Here is a 20,392-nt window from a genome sequence, read left to right on the forward strand (position 1 = left end):
TCGCATGAAGCTTCGAGGTGAGGGCCAATCAGAACTCTGCAAAGTGAACTTGAAGAGCATACGCTACCTGATCAGAAATATTCGCAGACCCGTGGAATCGACCACTACGTAGCACAAAAGGCGGACCCACCTGTATGAAAGGAGGCGGGGAGTATTGTGAAACCTGTAAGGAAGCTGTGATAGGAGAAAGAGTCGGTCAAGACAGCACAGTGACTACGAACGTGGGCTAGTCACTGGATGTCACTTTAGTAACAAAACCATCAGGAACATTTCACCTCTACCAAAGCTGCCCAAGGTGACTGATTCTGATATAAGTGTGAAACAGAAATGAGAAGGGATAATCACGTCTAAACCGAGACCAAACAGATTTCACTTACTGACAGATAGGGACAGTCGTGCATTATGGACGTTAGTTCTAAAAAATCGCATGACGTCAATTGACGGAATAACTCCTGGGTCCCAAAGTACTACCAATGATCCAGCTAGGACAATGACATTACGTAGAAAGCTAAAAGGAGTGGGCTGCACTGATGGAGCAGCTCCTCATAAGACCCACATTTCGGTAGTCAGTGCTAAGCGCCGCTTGCATACGTGTAAACAAAAACGCCGCTGGACAGTGGATCACTGGAAAAGGGTGATTTGGATTGGTGAGTCACGCTATAGCCTGTGGCAGTTCAGTGTAAGGGTTTGGGTTTAGCAGACACCTGGAGAACGTCAACTGTCATCATGTGTGATGCCAACAGTCAACTACAAAGAAGCTAGTAATACAGTCTGGACGTGATTTTCATGGTGAGGTTGCGGTCCCTTTAATGTGCGTGAGAAAACGCTAAATAATTCAATACATCAACACATCTGCGATAATGATGGAAACAGAAGAAATGAATCAAAAATTGTGCTGCGGCCGAGACTCGTACCAGGACCTTCTTGCTTACTTCTTTCTTTTTAAGAAAAATCTCATTTTGTTCCTAATTGATCGTTGTATTTCTTCGCAACGGACGTCTTAGGACACTTGTTAAAGTTCATCGTTGGTACAGTTTTTTTATATATTTATTACAGAGTGTAGCTAACCCTCTGACCAAACACGCTGAGCTACCATGCCGGTGCTTACTAATCAGAAATGCTAACCGTTACACCATCGCAGAACTATGGTCAATATTGCTCCACAACAATATTCAAGTGCCCTCCCAAACACAAATTTCAATTCATATCTTCAGCTTATTTTTTTCCCGTTACATTGTCACTATTGCCACTATTCAAACACTAGAAATTTTGATGCATTTCTTCTGCTTCCATCATTATCGTAGATAAAGATGAGACTTAAATGCTTCAGCGAAAATTTAGGTATGAGATCTATAAGGTCACCTATAGTACAGGACTTCCCCATTGCGTCCAACGCTGGGGTGCTATTGAAAGCCGGCCGAAGTGGCCAAGGGGTTCTAGGCGCTGCAGTCTGGAACCGCGAGACCGCTACGGTCGCAGGTTCGAATCCTGCCTTGGGCATGAATGTGTTTGATGTCCTTAGGTTAGTTAGGTTTAACTAGTTCTAAGTTCTAGGGGACTAATGACCTCAGAAGTTGAGTCCCATAGTGCCCAGAGCCATTTTTTTGCTATTCCAATGCCGGAGAGCCCTGGCAATAGTGACACTGAAGGGGGAAATAAGCTGAAGATATGAAGTTCGTGTTGGCGAGGGCACTAAACTTGTGTACTTTGTGCAGCAGTGTTGAGCATTCGCGGCGGTGGTGTAGTGGTTACCGTTTCTGCCTATTCAGCAAGAAGACACGGGTTCGAGCCCCAACCACGCCACACATTTCAATTCATTTCTACTGCTTGCATCATTATCGTAGATAAAGATGAGACTTAAATGTCTCAGGGAAATTTAATTCTAAGATCTACTGCGTACAGTAGAGCAACAATTCGGAGACGATGAATGTTTCTATCAGCTGGCTATAAACCCTGTCATAAAATAGCAAAGGCGAGGCAATGGTTGCTGTACAACAAGGTTCTGGAAATGGAGTGGTGTAGCCCAAAGTCCCCACCTGAACCCAAAGAGACACATTTGGGACGAGTTAGAACGTCGATTTCGCTCCAAACACAGCGTTCAACGTCTCTACCATATCTGGTTTAGGTTCTTGAGGAGGACTGTGCTACCATTTCTCCAGACTTTGACACCTCACTGAAAGTGTTCACAGCGGAGTTTTAAAGCATCATAAAGGGGACGGTGGACACACCTCATATTAATATCCACAATAGGTGTACGGATACTTTTGACGAGGATTCGACCACCAGCGACACCCATTTGAACTCTGGAACAGTCACAAGCAGTCGCACTCTCATGTCTCGGCGATAATACAGGGTGAGTAACATTATTTACACTTCTGGCCACTGAAATTGCTACACCAAGAAGAAATGCAGATGATAAGCGGGTATTCATTGGACAAATTTATTATACTAGGACTGACATGTGATTACATTTTCACGCAATTTGGGTACATAGATCCTGAGAAATCACTACCCAGAACAACCACCTCTGGCCGTAATAACGGCCTTGATACGCCTGGGCATTGAGTCAAACAGAGCTTGGATGGCGTGTACAGGTACAGCTGCCCATGCACCTTCAACACGATACCACATTTCTTCAAGTGTAGTGACTGGCGTATTGTGACGAGCCAGTTGCTCGGCCACCATTGACCAGACGTTTTCAGTTGGTGAGAGATGTGGATAATGTGCTGGCTAGGGCAGCAGTCGAACATTTTCTGTATCCAGAAAGGCCCGTACAGGACCTGCAACATGCGGTCGTGCATTATCCTGCTGAAATGTAGGGTTTCGCAGGGATCGAATGAAGGGTAGAGCCACGGGTCGTAACACATCTGAAATGTAACGTCCACTGATCAAAGTGCCGTCAGTTCGAAAAAGAGGTGACCGAGATGTGTAACCAATGGCACACCATACCATCACGCCCGGTGATACGCCAGTATGGCGATGACGAATATATGCTTCCAACGTGCGTTCACCACGATGTCACCAAACACGGATCCGACCATCGTGATGCTGTAAACAGAACCTGGATTCATCGAAAAAAATGACGCTTTGCCATTCGTGCACCCAGGTTCGTCGTTGAGTACACCATCGCAGGCGCTCCTGTCTGTGATGCAGCGTCAAGGGTAACCGCAGCCATGGTCTCCGAGCTGATAGTCCATGCTGCTGAAACAGTGGTCGAACTGTTCGTGCAGATGGTTGTTGTCTTGCAGAAGTCCCCATCTGTTGACTCAGGGATCGAGACATGGCTGCACGATCCGTTGCAACCATGCGGATAAGGTGCCTGTTTTCTCGACTGCTAGTGATCCGAGGCCGTTAGGATCCAGCATGGCGTTCCGTATTACATTCCTGAACCCACCGATTCCATATTCTGCCAACAGTCATTGGATCTCGACCGACGTGAGCAGCAATGTAGATATACGATAAACCGCAATCGCGATAGGCTACAATCCGACTTTTATCAAAGTCGGAAACGTGATGGTACGCATTTCTCCTCCTTACACGAGGCATCACAAGAATGTTTCACCAGGCAACGCCGGTCAAGTGCCGTTTGTGTATGAGAAATCGATTGGAAACTTACCTCATATCAGCACGTTGTAGGTGTCGCCTTGTGTGAATGCTCTGAAAAGCTAATCATTTGCATATCCCAGCATCTTCTTCCTGTCGGTTAAATGTCGCGTCTGTAGCAGGTCATTTTCGTGGTGTAGCAATTTTAATGACCAGTAGTGTAGAAGTGTCGCAAGAGTAGATAGTGTAATATGTCGGGAGTCAGCAATAATTTAAAATAAGACCATACTGTGTTAAGCACTGACAACATGGACTAGTGGGCGTAAGCAGGTATCTTCCGATCGTTGTCAGTTTCTTCCGTTCATTTCTTTGTTAAAACAAATATAGTAAGACAAAAAATTGATAATAAATGTGCAAAATGAATTTTATTACCTAAAAACTTGGAAATAGAATTTGTTGTCTGAATGCACGGAGACTCGTCAATGAAAAACGGCATACCCCACGTCATATATCCTGGTCCTGTAAAATCAGCGAAGACGCGATATCCCTCATGTTGACATCCAACAACTCAACCAGTCAGTGCTAAACTGAATAGCTGCTTGCATAAGGATCAGGTCTGGACCCACACATTGTTGACTTGTTCAATATGTGAAGCTCTTTCTCTTGAATAAATCATTCAATTATTTTGAAGTAGTAATAATTTACTTGTCTGTCCATGTTCATTCCTGTTGTATCCTGCCTAGTTGTCAAAGATGGGGTGTCTAGGAAAACCGCTTCTCGGACCGCTAGACAACAATTCAAGCAAATCGTTTTAAAGAGTTTTATTACGAAATGAATCAATGACAATACTTAACCTTGAGAAATACATAGATGTGTCGCAAGCAAAGGGCGACATGCAATATAATCAATGTCCTTCAGTATAACGATTCTAGTAAACGTAATACAGTTGATGCTTCTCTCCCGGTCGCTGGTCTTGACGCTTCTTTAGTACTGGGCCGCGACCAGTCGATGCGGCGCTTGTGTCCTCTTGGCTTAGAGGTCGCTGCTGTCGCGTTGTCGGCCTGGAGAGGGGTCGGCCAGATTGCAATTGGCTGACGTCGTCTTCACAGTGCTTTCTCCTCTCTCGTTTCGGACTGGCGTACCGGCGCTTGACTTTACCCGGTATCAGCTCCATTTACCGATTTTCGTCCCACTGGGATAATTCCTTCGCGGTGCTCCTCTTTTGTCTTAGAGTGTACATAAATCCTTCACTACATATATCCTGTTACTACATGGCACGGACACTTAGTTTTATGTTCGTCGCTTATAAAATTTCTGTTGTTGCCGTTTCGTCTTCCTTTAGTTTCCTCCAAACGAATGGACAACTCATTTCATTCAACAGTAGATAGTAACGTCATTAACGAATCTCATCCTCGATATCTTTTCACCCTCAGTTTCAATCCTACTTCTGAACTTCTCTTTTCTTTCTCTGATTCCTTCTTCGATATACAGGCAGAGTAAACGAGAAGCACTGTGACTTACCAGATTTCTTTCTGGCCAGAGTGTCTCCATACGGTTTCCACACATTCAGCCTACTTACGTGATTGTGTCCAACCCCTGTACTATCATGTGAATATCGCACAGAAACACTTACGGAGGAGGCAGAAAAAGTATCCTCGACGTTGAGAAGCAACTGAATGATTTGAATACAAATATATCGCCAGGTCCGGATGGAATCCAAATTCTGTTCAGAGAGTACTCTTCGGCACACAGCTTGCATTTATCGCCACTCTCTCGACCAGCGCAAAGTCCCAGGTGTTTGGAAAAAGGGCAGGTGCGTCCTGCATATAAGAAGGGTAAAACAGGAGATCAGCAAAATTACAGGCCAATATCCTTAACGTCGGTTTGTTGCAGAAATATTGAGTAAGTTCGAATATAAAAAATTTACCAGAGACCGAAAAGTTTCTGTCCACAATGCAGCACAGATTTCCAAAGCACTGATCGTTCGAAACTTAGCTTGCACGATATCCTGCGAACAGTGGATCAAGAGCAAAACACAGATACCACGTTCTTAAATTTCCGGGAAGTATCTGATGCAGTGCCCCACTACAGACTTTTAACAAAGGAATTAGCGTACGGACATATGAATGGTTTCAAGACTTGTTATGTAATAGAATCCATTGAGTTGTCCTGGGCGGCGATTGATCATCAGCGGCAAGGTATAGTCTGGGGTGTCCCAGGGAAGTTTGATAGGACCACTCCTGTTAGAGAATATTGACTTTACGGACAGGCTGAGCAGCAATCTGCAGTTGTTTGCTGATAACACTATATTGGACGAGAAGTGTCGTCGTTGAGTGAATGTAGGTGGATAAGGGATGACTTAGAGAGAATTTATATTTGGTATGATGAAGAGTCGCTTGGTCTAAATGTAGGAAAATGTAACTTAATGCAGATGAGTAGGAAAAACAATCCTGTAATGTTCGAATACAGTATTAGTGGTGTCCTGTTTGACACAGTTACGTCGATTAAATCTCTGGACGTAACGTTGCAAAGCTATACGAAATGGAACGAGCACATACCGCGGATAGGCAAAATAATGTGAACACCTGTATTTACTTGGGAATGGTTTACTAATAAGGAGTTGGACCCCCATTTGCCAGTAAAACAGCTGCGATTCTTCTTGGAATATAGACATATAATGATTGTATAGTCTCCAACGGAATGTGAAACGCGGTACTTACTCATATTAAGGAAAACGTGGAAGGGAAGACCCACAATACAACTTTCTTTACAGACAACCTGTTTATTTAACAATATATAATAATATATTTTGTTTTTATTACAAAATGAAAAAAATTGTGAAATGAATAAGCTTTTGCAAGAGAAGTCAAAACAACAAACAACATGACAATAATTACAAGACGACCAGACCTGCAGCCCGCCCGTTATCGGGAGAAACAATGGTGTTTACTACCGCGCTGGTCACAGTTTCTCTTATAAAATGCCCTTATGCCACACTTGAAAATTTTATAAGCACCATTGATGACAAGAGTGTTTCAGTTACTCAAACAGATGGCGCAACTTTTAATTTGAAAGCTGTATCTGGAAAGGTTCAGGGTTAAGATGTGCACCTATGCTTAAAGTTAAACAGATTAGTAAACAATTATGACAGTGATAAGGCTTACTGCAAAGGAAGCAACTTCTTAATTTCAGTCGGAAAGTAAGGTGCGACAGGATCCCAACCCGTCACTTTTGGCAATCTGATTCTGACTAAAGCCCTGATGACAGTCGGCTGTTAATTTTTAAAAAGTTAAACTGTTTGTCAGTTACGAAGGCTACTCTGAAGGCAATATAGTAGCGGGACAAATTTTTAAACGACAACTGCTGTCTTAGTACAATACTACGGCCTATATTTACGACCAAAGAGCCGACCAAGTAAAACGCTGAGGGTGGTTTTTTCTTTTTTTTTCAGTCATCTGTCTTCTGACTGGTTTGAAGCGGTCCGCTACGAATTCCTCTCCTGTGCTAACCTCTTGATTTCAGAGTAGCACTTGCAACCTACGTCCTCAATTATTTGCTGGATGTATTCCGATCTCTGTCTTCCTCTACAGTTTTTGCCCTCTAGAACTCCCTCTAGTACCATGGAAGTCATTCTCTTATGTCTTAGCAGATGTCCTATCATCCTGTCCTTTCTCCTTATCAGTGTTTTCCACATATTCATTTCCTCTCCGATTCTGCGCAAAACCACCTCATTCCTTATCTTATCAGTCCACCTAATTTTCAACATTCTTCTGCAGCACTACATCTCAAATGCTTCGATTCTCTTCTGTTCCGGTTTTCCCACAGACTTTGTTTCACTACCACACAATGCTGTACTCCAGACGTACATTTTCAGAAATTTCTTCCTCAAATTAAGGCCGCTATTTGCTATTAGTAGACTTCTCTTGGCCCTTTTTGCCATTGCTAGTCAGCTTTTGATGTCCTCCTTGCGCCGTCCGTCATTGGTTATTCCACTGCCTAGGTAGCAGAATTCCTTAACTTCATCTACTTCGTGGCCATCAAACCTAATGTTAAGTTTCTCGCTGTTCTCATTTCTACCACTTCCCATTACTTTCGTCTTTCTTCGATTTACTCTCAGTCCATACACTGTACTCATTAGACCGTTCATTCCGTTCAGCAGATCATGTAATTCTTAGAATAGCAATGTCATCAACGCATCGTGTCATTGATATCCTTTCACCTTTAATTTTAATCTCACACCTGAACATTTTCCATCATTGCTTCCTCGATATACAGATTGAACAGTAGGGGCGAAATGTTACATCCTTGTCTCACACCCTTTTTAATACGCGCACTTCGTTCTTGGTCGTCCACCCTTATTATACCCTCTTGGCTGTTGTACATATTGTATATGACCCGTCTCTCCCTATAGCCTACCACCACTTTTTTCAGAATTTCGAACATCTTGCACCATTTTACATTGTCAAATGCTTTTTCCAGGTCGACAAATCCTATGAACGTGTCTTGAGTTTTCTTTAGTCTTACTTCCATTACTAACCGCAACGTCAGAATCGCCTCTCTCGTGCCTTTACCTTTCCTAAAGCCAAACTGATCGTCATCTAGCACATCCTCAATTTTCTTTTCCATTCTTATGTATATTATTTTTGTAAGCAGCTAATTCTCGCACTTGTCAGCAGCCGGCCGCTGTGGCCGAGCGGTCCTCATCTTGTGATTCTTGAACAGAATATTCGGTATTACTAAAAGAAACTTCTTGCAGAACTCAATTAGTCTTTCTCCTCTCTCATTCCCTGTCCCAAGCCGATATTCTCCTGTAAACTTTTCTACTACCCCTTCCCATACAACTGCATTCCAGTCTCCCTTTGTTATTAGATTTTCATCTCCCTTTACATAATGTATTATCCTTTCAGTATCTTCATACACTTTATCTCTTCATCTTCAGCTTGCGACGTCGGCATGTATACCTAAACTATCGTTGTCGGTGTTGGTTTGCTGACAATTCTGGTAAGAACAATCCTATCGCTGAACTGTTCACAGTAACACACTCTCTGCCCTACCTTCCTATTCATAAAGAATCCTCCTCCCGTTATACCAATTTCTACTGCTGTTGATTGTACCCTATACTCATCTGACCAGAAATCCTTGTCTTATTTCCAGTTCACTTCACTGACTCCTACTTTATCTATATTGAGCCTCTGCATTTCCCTTTTAAGATTTTCTAGTTTTCTTACCACGTTCAAGCTTGTGACGTTCCACGCCCCGACTCGTATAACGTTATGATTTCGTTACTTATTCAATCTGTTTCTCATGGTAACTTCCACCCTGACAGTCCCAGAGATCTGAATGGGAGACTCCTCCGGACTCTTTTGCCAATGGAGAGATCATCAAGACACTTCTTGAATTACAAGCCACATCTGGAACCGCGTGACCGCTACGGTCGCAGGATCGAATCCTGCCTCGGGCATGGATGTGTGTGATTCCCTTAGGTTAGTTAGGTTTAAGTAGTTCTAAGCTCTAGGCGACTGATGACCTCAGATGTTAAGTCCCATAGTGCTCAGAGCCATTTGAACAGGCCACATGTCCTGTGGATAAACGATACGTGTCTTTAATGCAGTAGTTTTCGTTGCCTTCTGCATGCTCTTGCCGTTGATCATTGCTGAGTCTTTTGCCTTTAGGGGGAGTTTCCCACCCCTAGGACAAGAGAGTGGCCTGAACATCTGACCACTCCTCTACCCTCTTTGACAAGGCCGTTGGTAGAATGAGGGGTGACTTCTTATGCTGGAAGTCTTCAGGCGCCAATGCTGATAATTAATCAAAATTTAAACAGCGGAGGGATTCGAAGTCGGGACTGCAGACTTTTTGATTATGAATCAAAGACGCAATCCGTGTACGAACAACAAAATAATCAGGAGGTCATGTAGACAATGACGCAAATCACCACGAGTTTTACAGAATGTTACTCCCCTTTATCAGCAAGCAGTTCCATGGATCCACGGTGCGTCGCGGCGGTTGCTGAGTGGTGTCGATGAAAGCCAGGTAGAAGAGGGCAGCCAGGCCACGAGCGGTCGTGAGACACGAATGTTGCCAACCAATCGACGGGATGTCGACCTGCTGCTTGTAGTCGAGGCTGACCCCGGTGAAGTATTCCTTTATCCTTAATCTGCACAGGCCCTCCTTGCATAGCTCGTGGCTTCGGCCGCTCAGACCTTGTGACCGCCTCTTGTTGCGACGCTACCGCCAACCCTCAAGCTTGGTGCTTCCCTCTCTCGGGCCAGCGAACCTCGTATATATATCGGCAAACAAAGACCTTCTAAGGGCACAACTCACAGACACCAGCTCTTCCTCACAGATATTGGCAATGGGGCTGCAAGAGGGATAGTCGATACTACCCTTGAGCTAATGGCGCCAGACGTCCACTAACTTAATGGCGTCACGGCTCAAAATGTTACGCCACTCTTCGATCAGAACCTCTTCTAACTCCTTTAGTGACGAGAGAGGCGGATATCGGCTCCGGAGTCTGCGTTCCAATACCGCCCACAAGGGTTCGACAACGTTCAAGTCCAGGGACTGCGCTGGCCAGGGAAGACAATGAAGTTGAGTTGCATGGTCATACCACGATTGCGCTTTCCTGGCTGTGTGAATGGGTACGTTATTGCCTTGAAATATGGCATCATTGTTGGGGTTCAACATTTGAATCATAGGGTGCGCCTGACCCCGTAAAATGTTCACGTAATCGTTGGCTGTAACATGGCCTTTGAGAGCTATGATGGGACCAACAGAATACCATGAAATGGCTGTCCACACCATCACACTTCAATGCTTAACCGTTGGAATCAAGCAATCAGGATTGTAGGCTTCTGCTGCCGTTCTCCAGACGTAAACCTGACCCGATGTTGGAAATAACGAAAACGTTGACTCATCGGATCATTTGACTTATTTCCACTGAGCAGCTGTCCAAGATTTATGTTCCTGACACCTTCTTTTACACTTCTTTGTGTCGTTTGTCGTCACTAATGGTTTCGCTGTAGCGGCTTGTCCTTGAATAATCGCTTTATGGGGTTCTCAGCAGACAGTATCGATAGATACGGGGTCTCGAAGATGGCTATTGCGCTCTGCAGTCACTTTAGCCGTCGTAGTTTTGTGTTGTTACGACACAATTCGTGTTAGCATTTAGTTTTGGTGTGCGCCTACTGCTACGTTTAAGCGATGATGTCTTTCTATGTTTTGTGTAGCCTGTCATGACTGCTGAAACAGTTGCTCTTGAAACATTCAATGCCGGCCGCGGTGGCCGAGCGGTTCTGGGCGCTACAGTCTGGAACCGTGCGACCGCTACAGTCGCAGGTTCGAATCCTGCCTTGGGCATGGATGTGTGTGATGTCTTTAGGTTAGTTAGGTTTAAGTAGTTCTAAGTTCTAGGGGACTGATGACCTCAGAAGTTGAGTCCCATAGTGCTCAGAGCCATTTGAACCATTTTGAAACTTTCAATAAGTTGGCTGTCTTAGTTACTGATGCTCCAGCCAATCGAGTCCCCACAACCTGTCCTCTTTGGAACTCTGTTAGGTCTTTTATTGGACGTTGACCTCGGCCTCAAAATGCAAATACGAAGCGTGCACTACTCGTAAACAACCTGCACTGATGCCTAGTCCGTACTGAACACGCACATTCAAGCGTGACACGTCCCTTATATGCGTTGCTGACCATCAAACAAATTACTTAAGATGACTGGTTCGTGAAAACGAGGGGAAATCTTGAAAAAATTTGGCAATTTTCAAAATAGTGTAGTTGAAGGAGTACGAGTTGCAAGCGAATATAGTGCTTACATTCTTTTAACGGATCTTTTGGGAACATTTTAATTTATGAATCACAGCTTTTGGACTCACATCATTTTATGAAATGTACTTCTCGTTGCAAGTGGAATAAAGCATTTTAATTATTTACGTACAGCCTAGATACACGTATGCCGAAATAAATAAAGTAGAAGCCTGATTTTTTCAGTAAGTTCTTCACGGTATTATCGTTGCAGCAGACTTTTAAAAAGATGTTACTGTCATAACTAATGGTTCAAATTTTTTTAAATAATGCTTATCAAAAAATTCAATATATAACTCACAGTTTTTTTTACAAAGTTTTTAACTGTCAAATGTAAATCATAAGAATTGTCTACTTTTTTTAGTTAATATACAGGGTGAGTCACTAACTATTGCCATCAAGAATAACTCCAAAAGTTTAATAGGAGCTGAAAAGTTTGTGAGACAATAGTTGCATAGGACAACGGTGGACGTAATATGACGTTGGTTTTTTTGTTGCTAAGTTGGGTCGCTTCAGATATATGAAGGTCAACTTTGTTTTTTTTTAATGGGATGCTATAGTTTGGTACTTATTTTCTGATATTGGCTATCGAGACGAATCCAATGATGGGTAACAGTAAGGTCTTTGAAGCTTAACGAAGATCACAAAAGTGGCATGAACGTCCATTTATAGAAGGTGTTCGAAGTGATGACCATTGGCATCAATGCGGTGCTGCAATCTTCTTATCATGGATTGAGTGGTATTCCTTATCACATCGGCGCTTATCGAAGCACATGTTCCGACAGTTCTCTCTCGCATATCTTCAGGTGTAGTTGGAACATCTTTATGAACGTCTTCTACGAATCCAAACAAGAAAAAATCCAGAGACGTCAAGTCTCGCCAACGAGCTGGCCACTACACACCTCCTCCGAGTCGAATCCAACTTATTTGGGAATTGTCTTTGCAACTCATTTCGAGCCATCAGCGAAAAATATGCCGGACACCCATCGCGTTGATACCACATTCTGTTCCTTGTTCCTAAAGACATTTCTTCCAATAACAGACCTAATGTTTCTTGCAGAAATGTGGTGTTCTTCCTACCATTAAGATTTGCTGCGATGAAATAGGGGCCTATGATTCTGGCCTCCAGAAACCCACACCGTACATTCACCGGCCGGGTTTTTGGTGTGCAACTTGCCACAGCCAACATGGATTTTCAGTTGCCCAGTAATGCATGTTATGGAAATTAACATTTCCATAGTTCGTGAATGTAGTCTCGTCAGTAAATAAAAGCAAATTAATAAGTGTGGCGTCCCTCTGCATCTGAAGTTGAGCCTATCGGCAGAATTCAATGCGACGTATAGAATCCATACCAGTTAATTCTTGGTGGAGACTGACATGGTAACGATGATATTTATGGCGATGCAGAACACGAACAACACTACTCTTGCTCATGCCAGATTCTCTTGCGATTTGATGCGAACTAACACAAGGATCTCGAACCACAATGGCAAGAGTAGCAATTTGCGTTACCTCGTTAGTAACTTTCCTTCGCCAGATGTGTTTCTGATGCGTTAAAGATCCAGTTGTTCTCAATGTATCATACACACATTTAAATGTATGTGTAGGGTGAGTACGTTGACGATATCTTTCAGCGTATAAGTCTCTACCTCTCACAGGATTTCGTTGACATTCTCCGTAAATGAGAAGCATATCAACTTGTTCTTCGAAGGTATACATCGTTCACATTCGCTTGATTCGACGATACTAGTCTTACCGTTCCTATTAGTGTTGTATTGCGAAGTCGTCAGATGGTGTTTACATGTCAATGGCACGCTAGATGGATACACTGTATTCGGTGAATATTTACTATTTGCACGACATACGAGAGAGAATTGTAAGAGCATGTGCTTCGATAAGTGCCGAAGCGATAATGAAATACCACTCAATCCACGATAAGAAGATTGCAGTACTGCATTGATACCAATGGTCATCACTTCGAACGCCTTCTGTAAATGGACGATCACGCCACCTTTTTGACCTTCGTTGACCTTCAAAGGTCTTGCTGTTACACATCATTGGATTCGTCTCGATAGCCAATATCAGAAAATACACTATGTGATCAAAAGTATCTGGACACCCCAAAAATACGTTTTTCATATTAGGTGCATTGTGCTGCCACCTACTGCCAGGTACTCCATATCAGCGACCTCAGTAGTCATTAGAGATCGCGAGAGAGCAGAATTGGCCGCTCCGCGGAACTCAGTAACTTCGAACGTGGTCAGGTGATCAGGTGTCACTTGTGTCATACATCTGTACGCGAGATTTCCACACTCCTAAACATCCGTAAGTCCACTGTTTCTGATGTGTTAGTGCAGTGGAAACGTGAAGGGACACGTACAGCACAAAAGCGTACAGACCGACCTCGTCTGTTGACTGACAGGGATCGCCGACAGTTGAAGAGAGTCGTAGTGTGTAATAGGCAGACATCTATCCAGACCATCACACAGGAATTCCAAACTGTTTCAGCATCCACTGCAAGTACTATGACAATTAGGCCAGAGGTGATAAAACTTGGATTTCATGGTCGAGCGGCTGCTCATAAGCCACACATCACACTGGTAATTGCCAAACGACGCCTCGCTTGGTGTAAGGAGGCTAAACATTAGACGACTGAACAGTGGAAAAACGTTGTGTTGAGTGATGAATCACGGTACATAATGTGGCGATCCAATGGCAGGATGTGGGTATGGCAAATGCCTGGTGAACATCTGTCAGCGTGTGCAGTGCCAACAGCAAAATTCGAAGGTCGTGGTGTTATAGCGTGATCGTGTTTTTGATGGAGGGAGCTGGCGCCCCTTGCTGTTCTGCATGGCATACTCACAGCACAGGCCTACAGTGATGTTTTAAGCACCTTCTTGCTTTCCACTGTTGAAGAGCAATTTGGGGATGGCGATTCCATCTTTCAAAACGATCGAACACCTGTTGATAATGCACGGTCTGTGACGGAGTGGTTACACGACAATAACATTCCTGTAATGGACTGGTCTGCACATAGTCCTGACCCGAATCCTATAGGACACCTTTGGGATGTTTTGGAACGCCGACTTCGGGCCAGGCCTCACCGATTGACAAGGATACCGCTCCTCAGGGTAGCACTTCGTGAAAATTGGGCTGCCATTCCCAAAGAAACCTTTCAGCACCTGATTGAACGTATGCCTGCGAGAGTGGAAGCTGTCATCAAGGCTAACGGTGGGCCAACACCATAATGAATTCCAGCATTACCAATGGAGGGCGCCACGAACTTGTAAGTCATTTTCAGCCAGGTGTCAGGATTACTTTGATCTCGTAGTGTAAGTACCAAACTGTAGCACCCCATTCTAAAAAAATATATAAAAAAAGTTGATCTTCATATCTCTGACGCGTCCCTACCTAGCAACAAGAAACCAACGTCATATTATGGCCCCCGTTGCCCCATGCAACATTTTTCCCACAAACTTTTCAGCTCCTATAATACTTTTGGAGTTACTATTATACTTTCGGAGTTATTCGTCGTGGCAATGGTTAGTGACTCACCCTGTCTTTTAAGATAGTACACAAAACTTCAACCCTCTACCTTTAATAGTTTTTAACCACTGTTTTACCAAAACATCAAAAATATATACTTCCGGGAAATTCAAGTAAAAGCTAAAACTTGTTTCTCCACCTACCTTGCATAACATTAATGCATCCCAGGTCCTTATTCACCCTGTTTCTGTTGTTGTTCTCTCTCCCTTCTATTTTTCAGACTTCTTATTCTTCCTTCTTTGACAGCTTCCAACATTGATTTCTTCTGCGGCCAATGGAAATTAATGGTATTTGTTTATTTAGTCCACCAGTACTCCCAAAATGGCATAACCTTATTACTTGACATCGCACTATCACTGAAACATAGCAGAGCATCGAGTACACCTATTTTCAACGTATTTAGACCAACCAGAACAGTTGTTGGTATCTGCTCCCATATAAAGTTGTTAAAAAACTTCCATCTGTGTTTTGAATCCTACCATGTGATAACGTCTCCAATAATCTTCTGTCAATAAAGCATTAGAGACTAAAAAGTCATAAAGAAACTAACAAGCGTGAACAAAACTGTCTTTTTAACAGAGCTATCTGCGTGATGATGTTTGGTTTGTTGTTTGTGGGGCGCTCAACAGTGCGGTTCAAATTTTAACATTCTGCGTGGTGTCTGTTGTTCTATATCGTGTCTCCCTACCACTTTCGCGCAACGACGCTCTGAGCGTGTTTTTTAGGGTATTGACTAGTTTGAACCTGGGACCTGTTGCTGGTAACGAGACGCCAGACCACACATGACATGTAGAATTCAGAAGAGTTCAGTGAGACTAGCGATGATATAACCAAATACTTAATGATTTCAGCGTCAGCTCCACTGCACTCCCTGTAAAAGAATCTTAATGCTAACTAAATTTAGTGGAAGGGGTTCAAGGCTTTCCTAATTTTAATTAGCAGGTAAAATAACGTCGAAAAAGCAGTTAAGTTTACCATTAGAAATTTTATTCTACTCACAAAACATTGTTATTAATTACACTATTGATATAAGGAAATGTTTTAATACAGGATGGTAAAAACCAACTGCGTTCAACAAAAATGTGAACGAATATTCCCTGAGTGGGTTTCCAAGTTCTACAATGGATCGAAGGATGACCTATGCCATATCACATCTATAATCTAGGTTTAAATTAAGTTTCACAAGAGAGAAAACTATCAAAATGGTCTACATTGCCCCTCAATTATCTTTAATTACTTATCTAACTTGTCGTAAATTACAGTGGCTGATGTGGCTTCTCAGTAACTATATAACAGAAAAATCATCGCGTTTCAGATTTTTACTTCAAGTGGCAAATGTGAACACCATGAGCTTTAATTGACGATCGACACTAGTATTACGCAAAAAGGGGGTGTAATAGATGAGACTTCTGCAGTTCTGAGTGAAGCTTTATGCGCTGTTATGCGGCATCGCGTGCGTTCATTACCCTGTCGGTGTTCGTCAGGGGGCGACGGACAGCACAGCTCCGCTCACCTCGCCGTCTCGGAAGCAACTCTCCCCTAACTCCCCCTTACTACAATTTACCGAAGTTGGTTTAAAAAAACTATCTGGCTGTGTTTTCATCTGACCAATCAGGGTCTCAATGTTAACCTTAAGCTCTGCCTACAAAAATTCTGTCTATCCAATGAGAAACGTTATACTTTTCATGGTGGGGCAATGTTTTTAAAGTTTGCAACGTAACAGAGACGCGAAAAAGTCTCACGCTAAAACTTGCAGCTGGTGTGGTCCTTTTAGCGTTATCGTAAGATCTATACTGTTCTTCTGGAGGGCTCTATCTTTTAACATGGGCTGGGAGGTGGTCCTGACGTAACAGAGACGCGAAAAAGTCTCACGCTAAAACTTGCTGGTGGTGTGGCCCTTTTTGTGTTATCGTAAGATCTATACTGTTCTTCTGGAGGGCTCTAGCTTTTAACATGGGCTGGGGGGTGGTCCTGACGTAACAGAGACGCGAAAAAGTCTCACGCTAAAACTTGCGGCTGGGGTGTGGTCCTAGCGGTTAGCTGGCGACGTGGGTGTCCGTCCCTTATCGTAGGGACTTCTAACTTAACACGGTTCTGCTCTCGGCTTGTGTTCTCGTTTCTCCCCTCGGAACTGCGTCTGTCTCACGGTGGGAAGGTATTCCATTTGCTCACTCGTTACTCGTATTACTTTGGTTAATTTAATGTCACGATTTATTCGGAGCTATGTGACATACTACTGGATTTGCTTATCATGTCAGGGTTTTCATGGAAGGTGTTGGATTTGCCTGACACCTTACAAAATGTCCAAAATCTTATGGGACTTTACTGCTAGGGTCATCAGCCCGTAAGCTTACGCACTACTTAACCTAAATTATCCTAAGGACAAACACACACACCCATGCCCGAGGGAGGACTCGAACTTCCGCCGGGACCAGCCGCACAGTCCATGACGGCAGCGCCCGAGACCGCTCGGCTAATCCCTCGCGGCAACTGCGCGGTCATCAGCTCTCATACATAGTCCGAATTTTTACACAGTGCAAGTTTTACACAATTCAATCTAGTCACTGTCGCGAATGATGATGATATGATGAAAACAAAACAAACACGCAGTGCTCGGGCTGAGAAAATCCCCACTCTGGGCGCTAATCAAACCCGGGACCCTGAGATCACGAAGTAGCAACGCTAGCCACTTGACCACGAACAGCAAATCAGCTACCTCTCTGTCAAGAGGACATCGTAAAGTGTGCAGAGAGTTTTAAATTTCTCTAATTTTGAGGCTTTCTTCGGCACAATTTCCTCAGGGTAAACTTGTTCAGAAAACTGTAGAAACATTTTGACACTTATTCACGTGTTAGCCCCTTAACAAGGATATTCATCAGCCTGAAAAGCTGTACCCAGTTATTAGAATTGGTAACACTCACTGTCTTCTGATAATGTGGGATGGTACACTTATACACTACAAATTAAAGAGTTAATCTGAACTTTCAATAATACTAAAAATGCACGATAGAGATACATTAAATTAATGTGACGGACTATGTTCAGAAAATAATTTTCTGTCCAGGAGTCAATAAAATGAGTTGTCAAATCATGAACACATCGCTGTGAAACAAATGGTTCAAATGGCTCTGAGCACTATGGGACTTAACATCTTAGGTCATCAGTCCCCTAGAACTTAGAACTACTTAAACCTAACTAACCTAAGGACATCACACACATCCATGGCCGAGGCAGGATTCGAACCTGCGACCGTAGCAGCCCCGCGGTTCCGGACTGCAGCGCTAGAACCGCACGGCAACCGCGGCCGGCTACTGTGAAACATTTTCACATGTATGGTCCACATCTGACATCAGCTGAACTGTTAGAAAGTTCTTCGTGAAGGTATTTATCTGGAGTGCAGCCTTATACGGATGTAAAATGTACACGACAAACAGTTCAGACAGAAGGATGCTGAAGATAAGCGGAATAGATAGAATAGCTGATGAAGTGGTTCGGAATCGAGGTTTGTCGCATAACTTGGCTAAAGGGGATGATCGTTTGAAAGGACACATTGCGAGGCATCAAGGAATCATCGATGTCGTGTGAGATAAAAATACGGTAAGCAGGAGCGTATCATATCATACAGGAGCTGTGCAAAGATGAAGAGGCTTGCGCGGGGTAGAATAGCATGGAGAGCTAGACCAAAATTAGTCCCTGATCTTTAGACAGCAACAGCAAAAATAACAGTTACAACAACAAAAACAGGTCTACATAAGAATGGGCATTCCGTGGACGGCGAAAAGTAAAGAAAAAATATATAATAGTGAAATTGATGTCTTACTGAAGACGACGTCATTAGAGACGGAAAATGTCCTGGGAGAGGGAAAAGGGGCGCGCAGGAAAATCAGCCGTATCCGTTTCAAAGAAAGCACGCCGGCATTAGCCTCAAGCGATTTAAGGAAAGCAAGAAATAGCCAAGTTTTGTGAGTGGGAATTCGATACCCGTCCTCTCAGAAGCAAAACCAATGCCTCCAGCAGTGTATCGGCTGTCTTTCCTAAGACTTACAGCCGTTAGACTCGAGTGATATCCACGCTAGCCAATGTTGGGTGCTCAGTGCTGCAGTTAACTGCAGCTTCGTGACTCAACCATCTGCCTCTGCCGCCGCATACATTTCAAAAAATCTTGTTTACTGTTAGGGAGTGCATCATACGACACGCAGCTCTACTTTTTATTATTTTATTGTGACTGTCGACTTCGGTCATATTCAGACCATCTTCTGGTCATAAAAACCTATTCAACTGCGTGTTCCGCAATTTCCGTAACTAATCATTCTTGAAATACTCGGTTTTAAGTGTGATGATGAAGTACTATACTCCTTGACAGAGCGTAGGGGAACGATGCGGGAGACCCACACCGCCGTACTTGGCAAGGTCCTAGCGGAGGTGGTTTGCCATTGCCTTCCCCTGGCTGCAATGGGGATCTTGAGGCAGGTGAAAATCCCTGACCCTGCCGGGAATCGAACCAGGGACCCCGTGCTCGGGAAGCGAGACCGCTACTGCGAGACAACGAGCTGCGAACGTTAGAGAATAACATGCGTTATAAGAAACACGTACTTCGCCATTAACATTCAAGTGCGGGATTACAATTCAGGGTGAATGATTGGGTTTGACTCGGAGAATTTCGACCATCAGTTCCCGAGCACGGGAACTCAGTAATAATTTTATTTCTGTTAACTAGGCTCGGATTTAACCACCCGTATTAGAAGCTTAAATCCCCGATTATTGTAACTGATGGGACTCTGAGATCTGACTGCGTTTACACTACAACTTTCTACAGCAGCATTGATTCTCCACTCCGGACGCAAAAAAGCAGAAAGTACTCCACATTAATTCCAGGAGTAAACACCTCTGCCAACTTCAAGCATCAGTCATTAAATAAAAAGAAAAACTGCACTGCGCTGTAATTAACTGAACGTAAGTTACCACACCGTCACTCATGTAAAGGGAAAACAGTGAATTCCTGAATATTCTGTCCGTATTCCTCCAGTAAAAATGCATTTGCTACGCTGCCTTGTCGAAATATCTAACAATGTATTACAGAAAGGAAAGAAATATTAAGTTAAATATTTCTTCCCTGGTGCAAATGAAAGGATTACTTCAATCAGTAACGAACACAAGGCATAGGCTGGAGTGAAGAAAGTTTAAACTGAGTGTTCTTTTGGTGCGGCAACACCATCTGCAGGCTCCGTGCTGTCTGATTTATTGTTCTCTGGCTTCCACCGCTGAAGCATCCTATGTCCAGTTTCCGCGTTCCGTGGAGGGTGCATCGGGCTGGAGGTTCAGACGTTCTTGCCGGCCGCAGTGGCCGTGCGGTTAAAGGCGCTGCAGTCTGGAACCGCAAGACCGCTACGGTCGCAGGTTCGAATCCTGCGTCGGGCATGGATGTTTGTAATGTCCTTAGGTTAGTTAGGTTTAACTAGTTCTAAGTTCTAGGGGACTAATGACCTCAGCAGTTGAG

The 20,392-nt window shown here is 43.7% G+C and overlaps 1 protein-coding gene across 1 annotated transcript in view; it reads left to right on the forward strand.

Moving 5' to 3' along the window:
* LOC124622823 (WAS/WASL-interacting protein family member 3-like) overlaps positions 1 to 20,160 on the forward strand; it is a 112,439-nt gene extending 92,279 nt beyond the window's left edge. The window contains exon 10 of the mRNA XM_047148614.1: positions 20,117 to 20,160. Coding sequence (XP_047004570.1) covers positions 20,117 to 20,160 — 44 coding nt within the window. The remainder of the gene's footprint in view (positions 1 to 20,116) is intronic.
* The last annotated feature ends 232 nt before the right edge of the window (positions 20,161 to 20,392 follow it).

This window comes from Schistocerca americana, chromosome 7, assembly GCF_021461395.2.
Source record: "Schistocerca americana isolate TAMUIC-IGC-003095 chromosome 7, iqSchAmer2.1, whole genome shotgun sequence".
Lineage (NCBI taxonomy): Eukaryota > Metazoa > Arthropoda > Insecta > Orthoptera > Acrididae > Schistocerca > Schistocerca americana.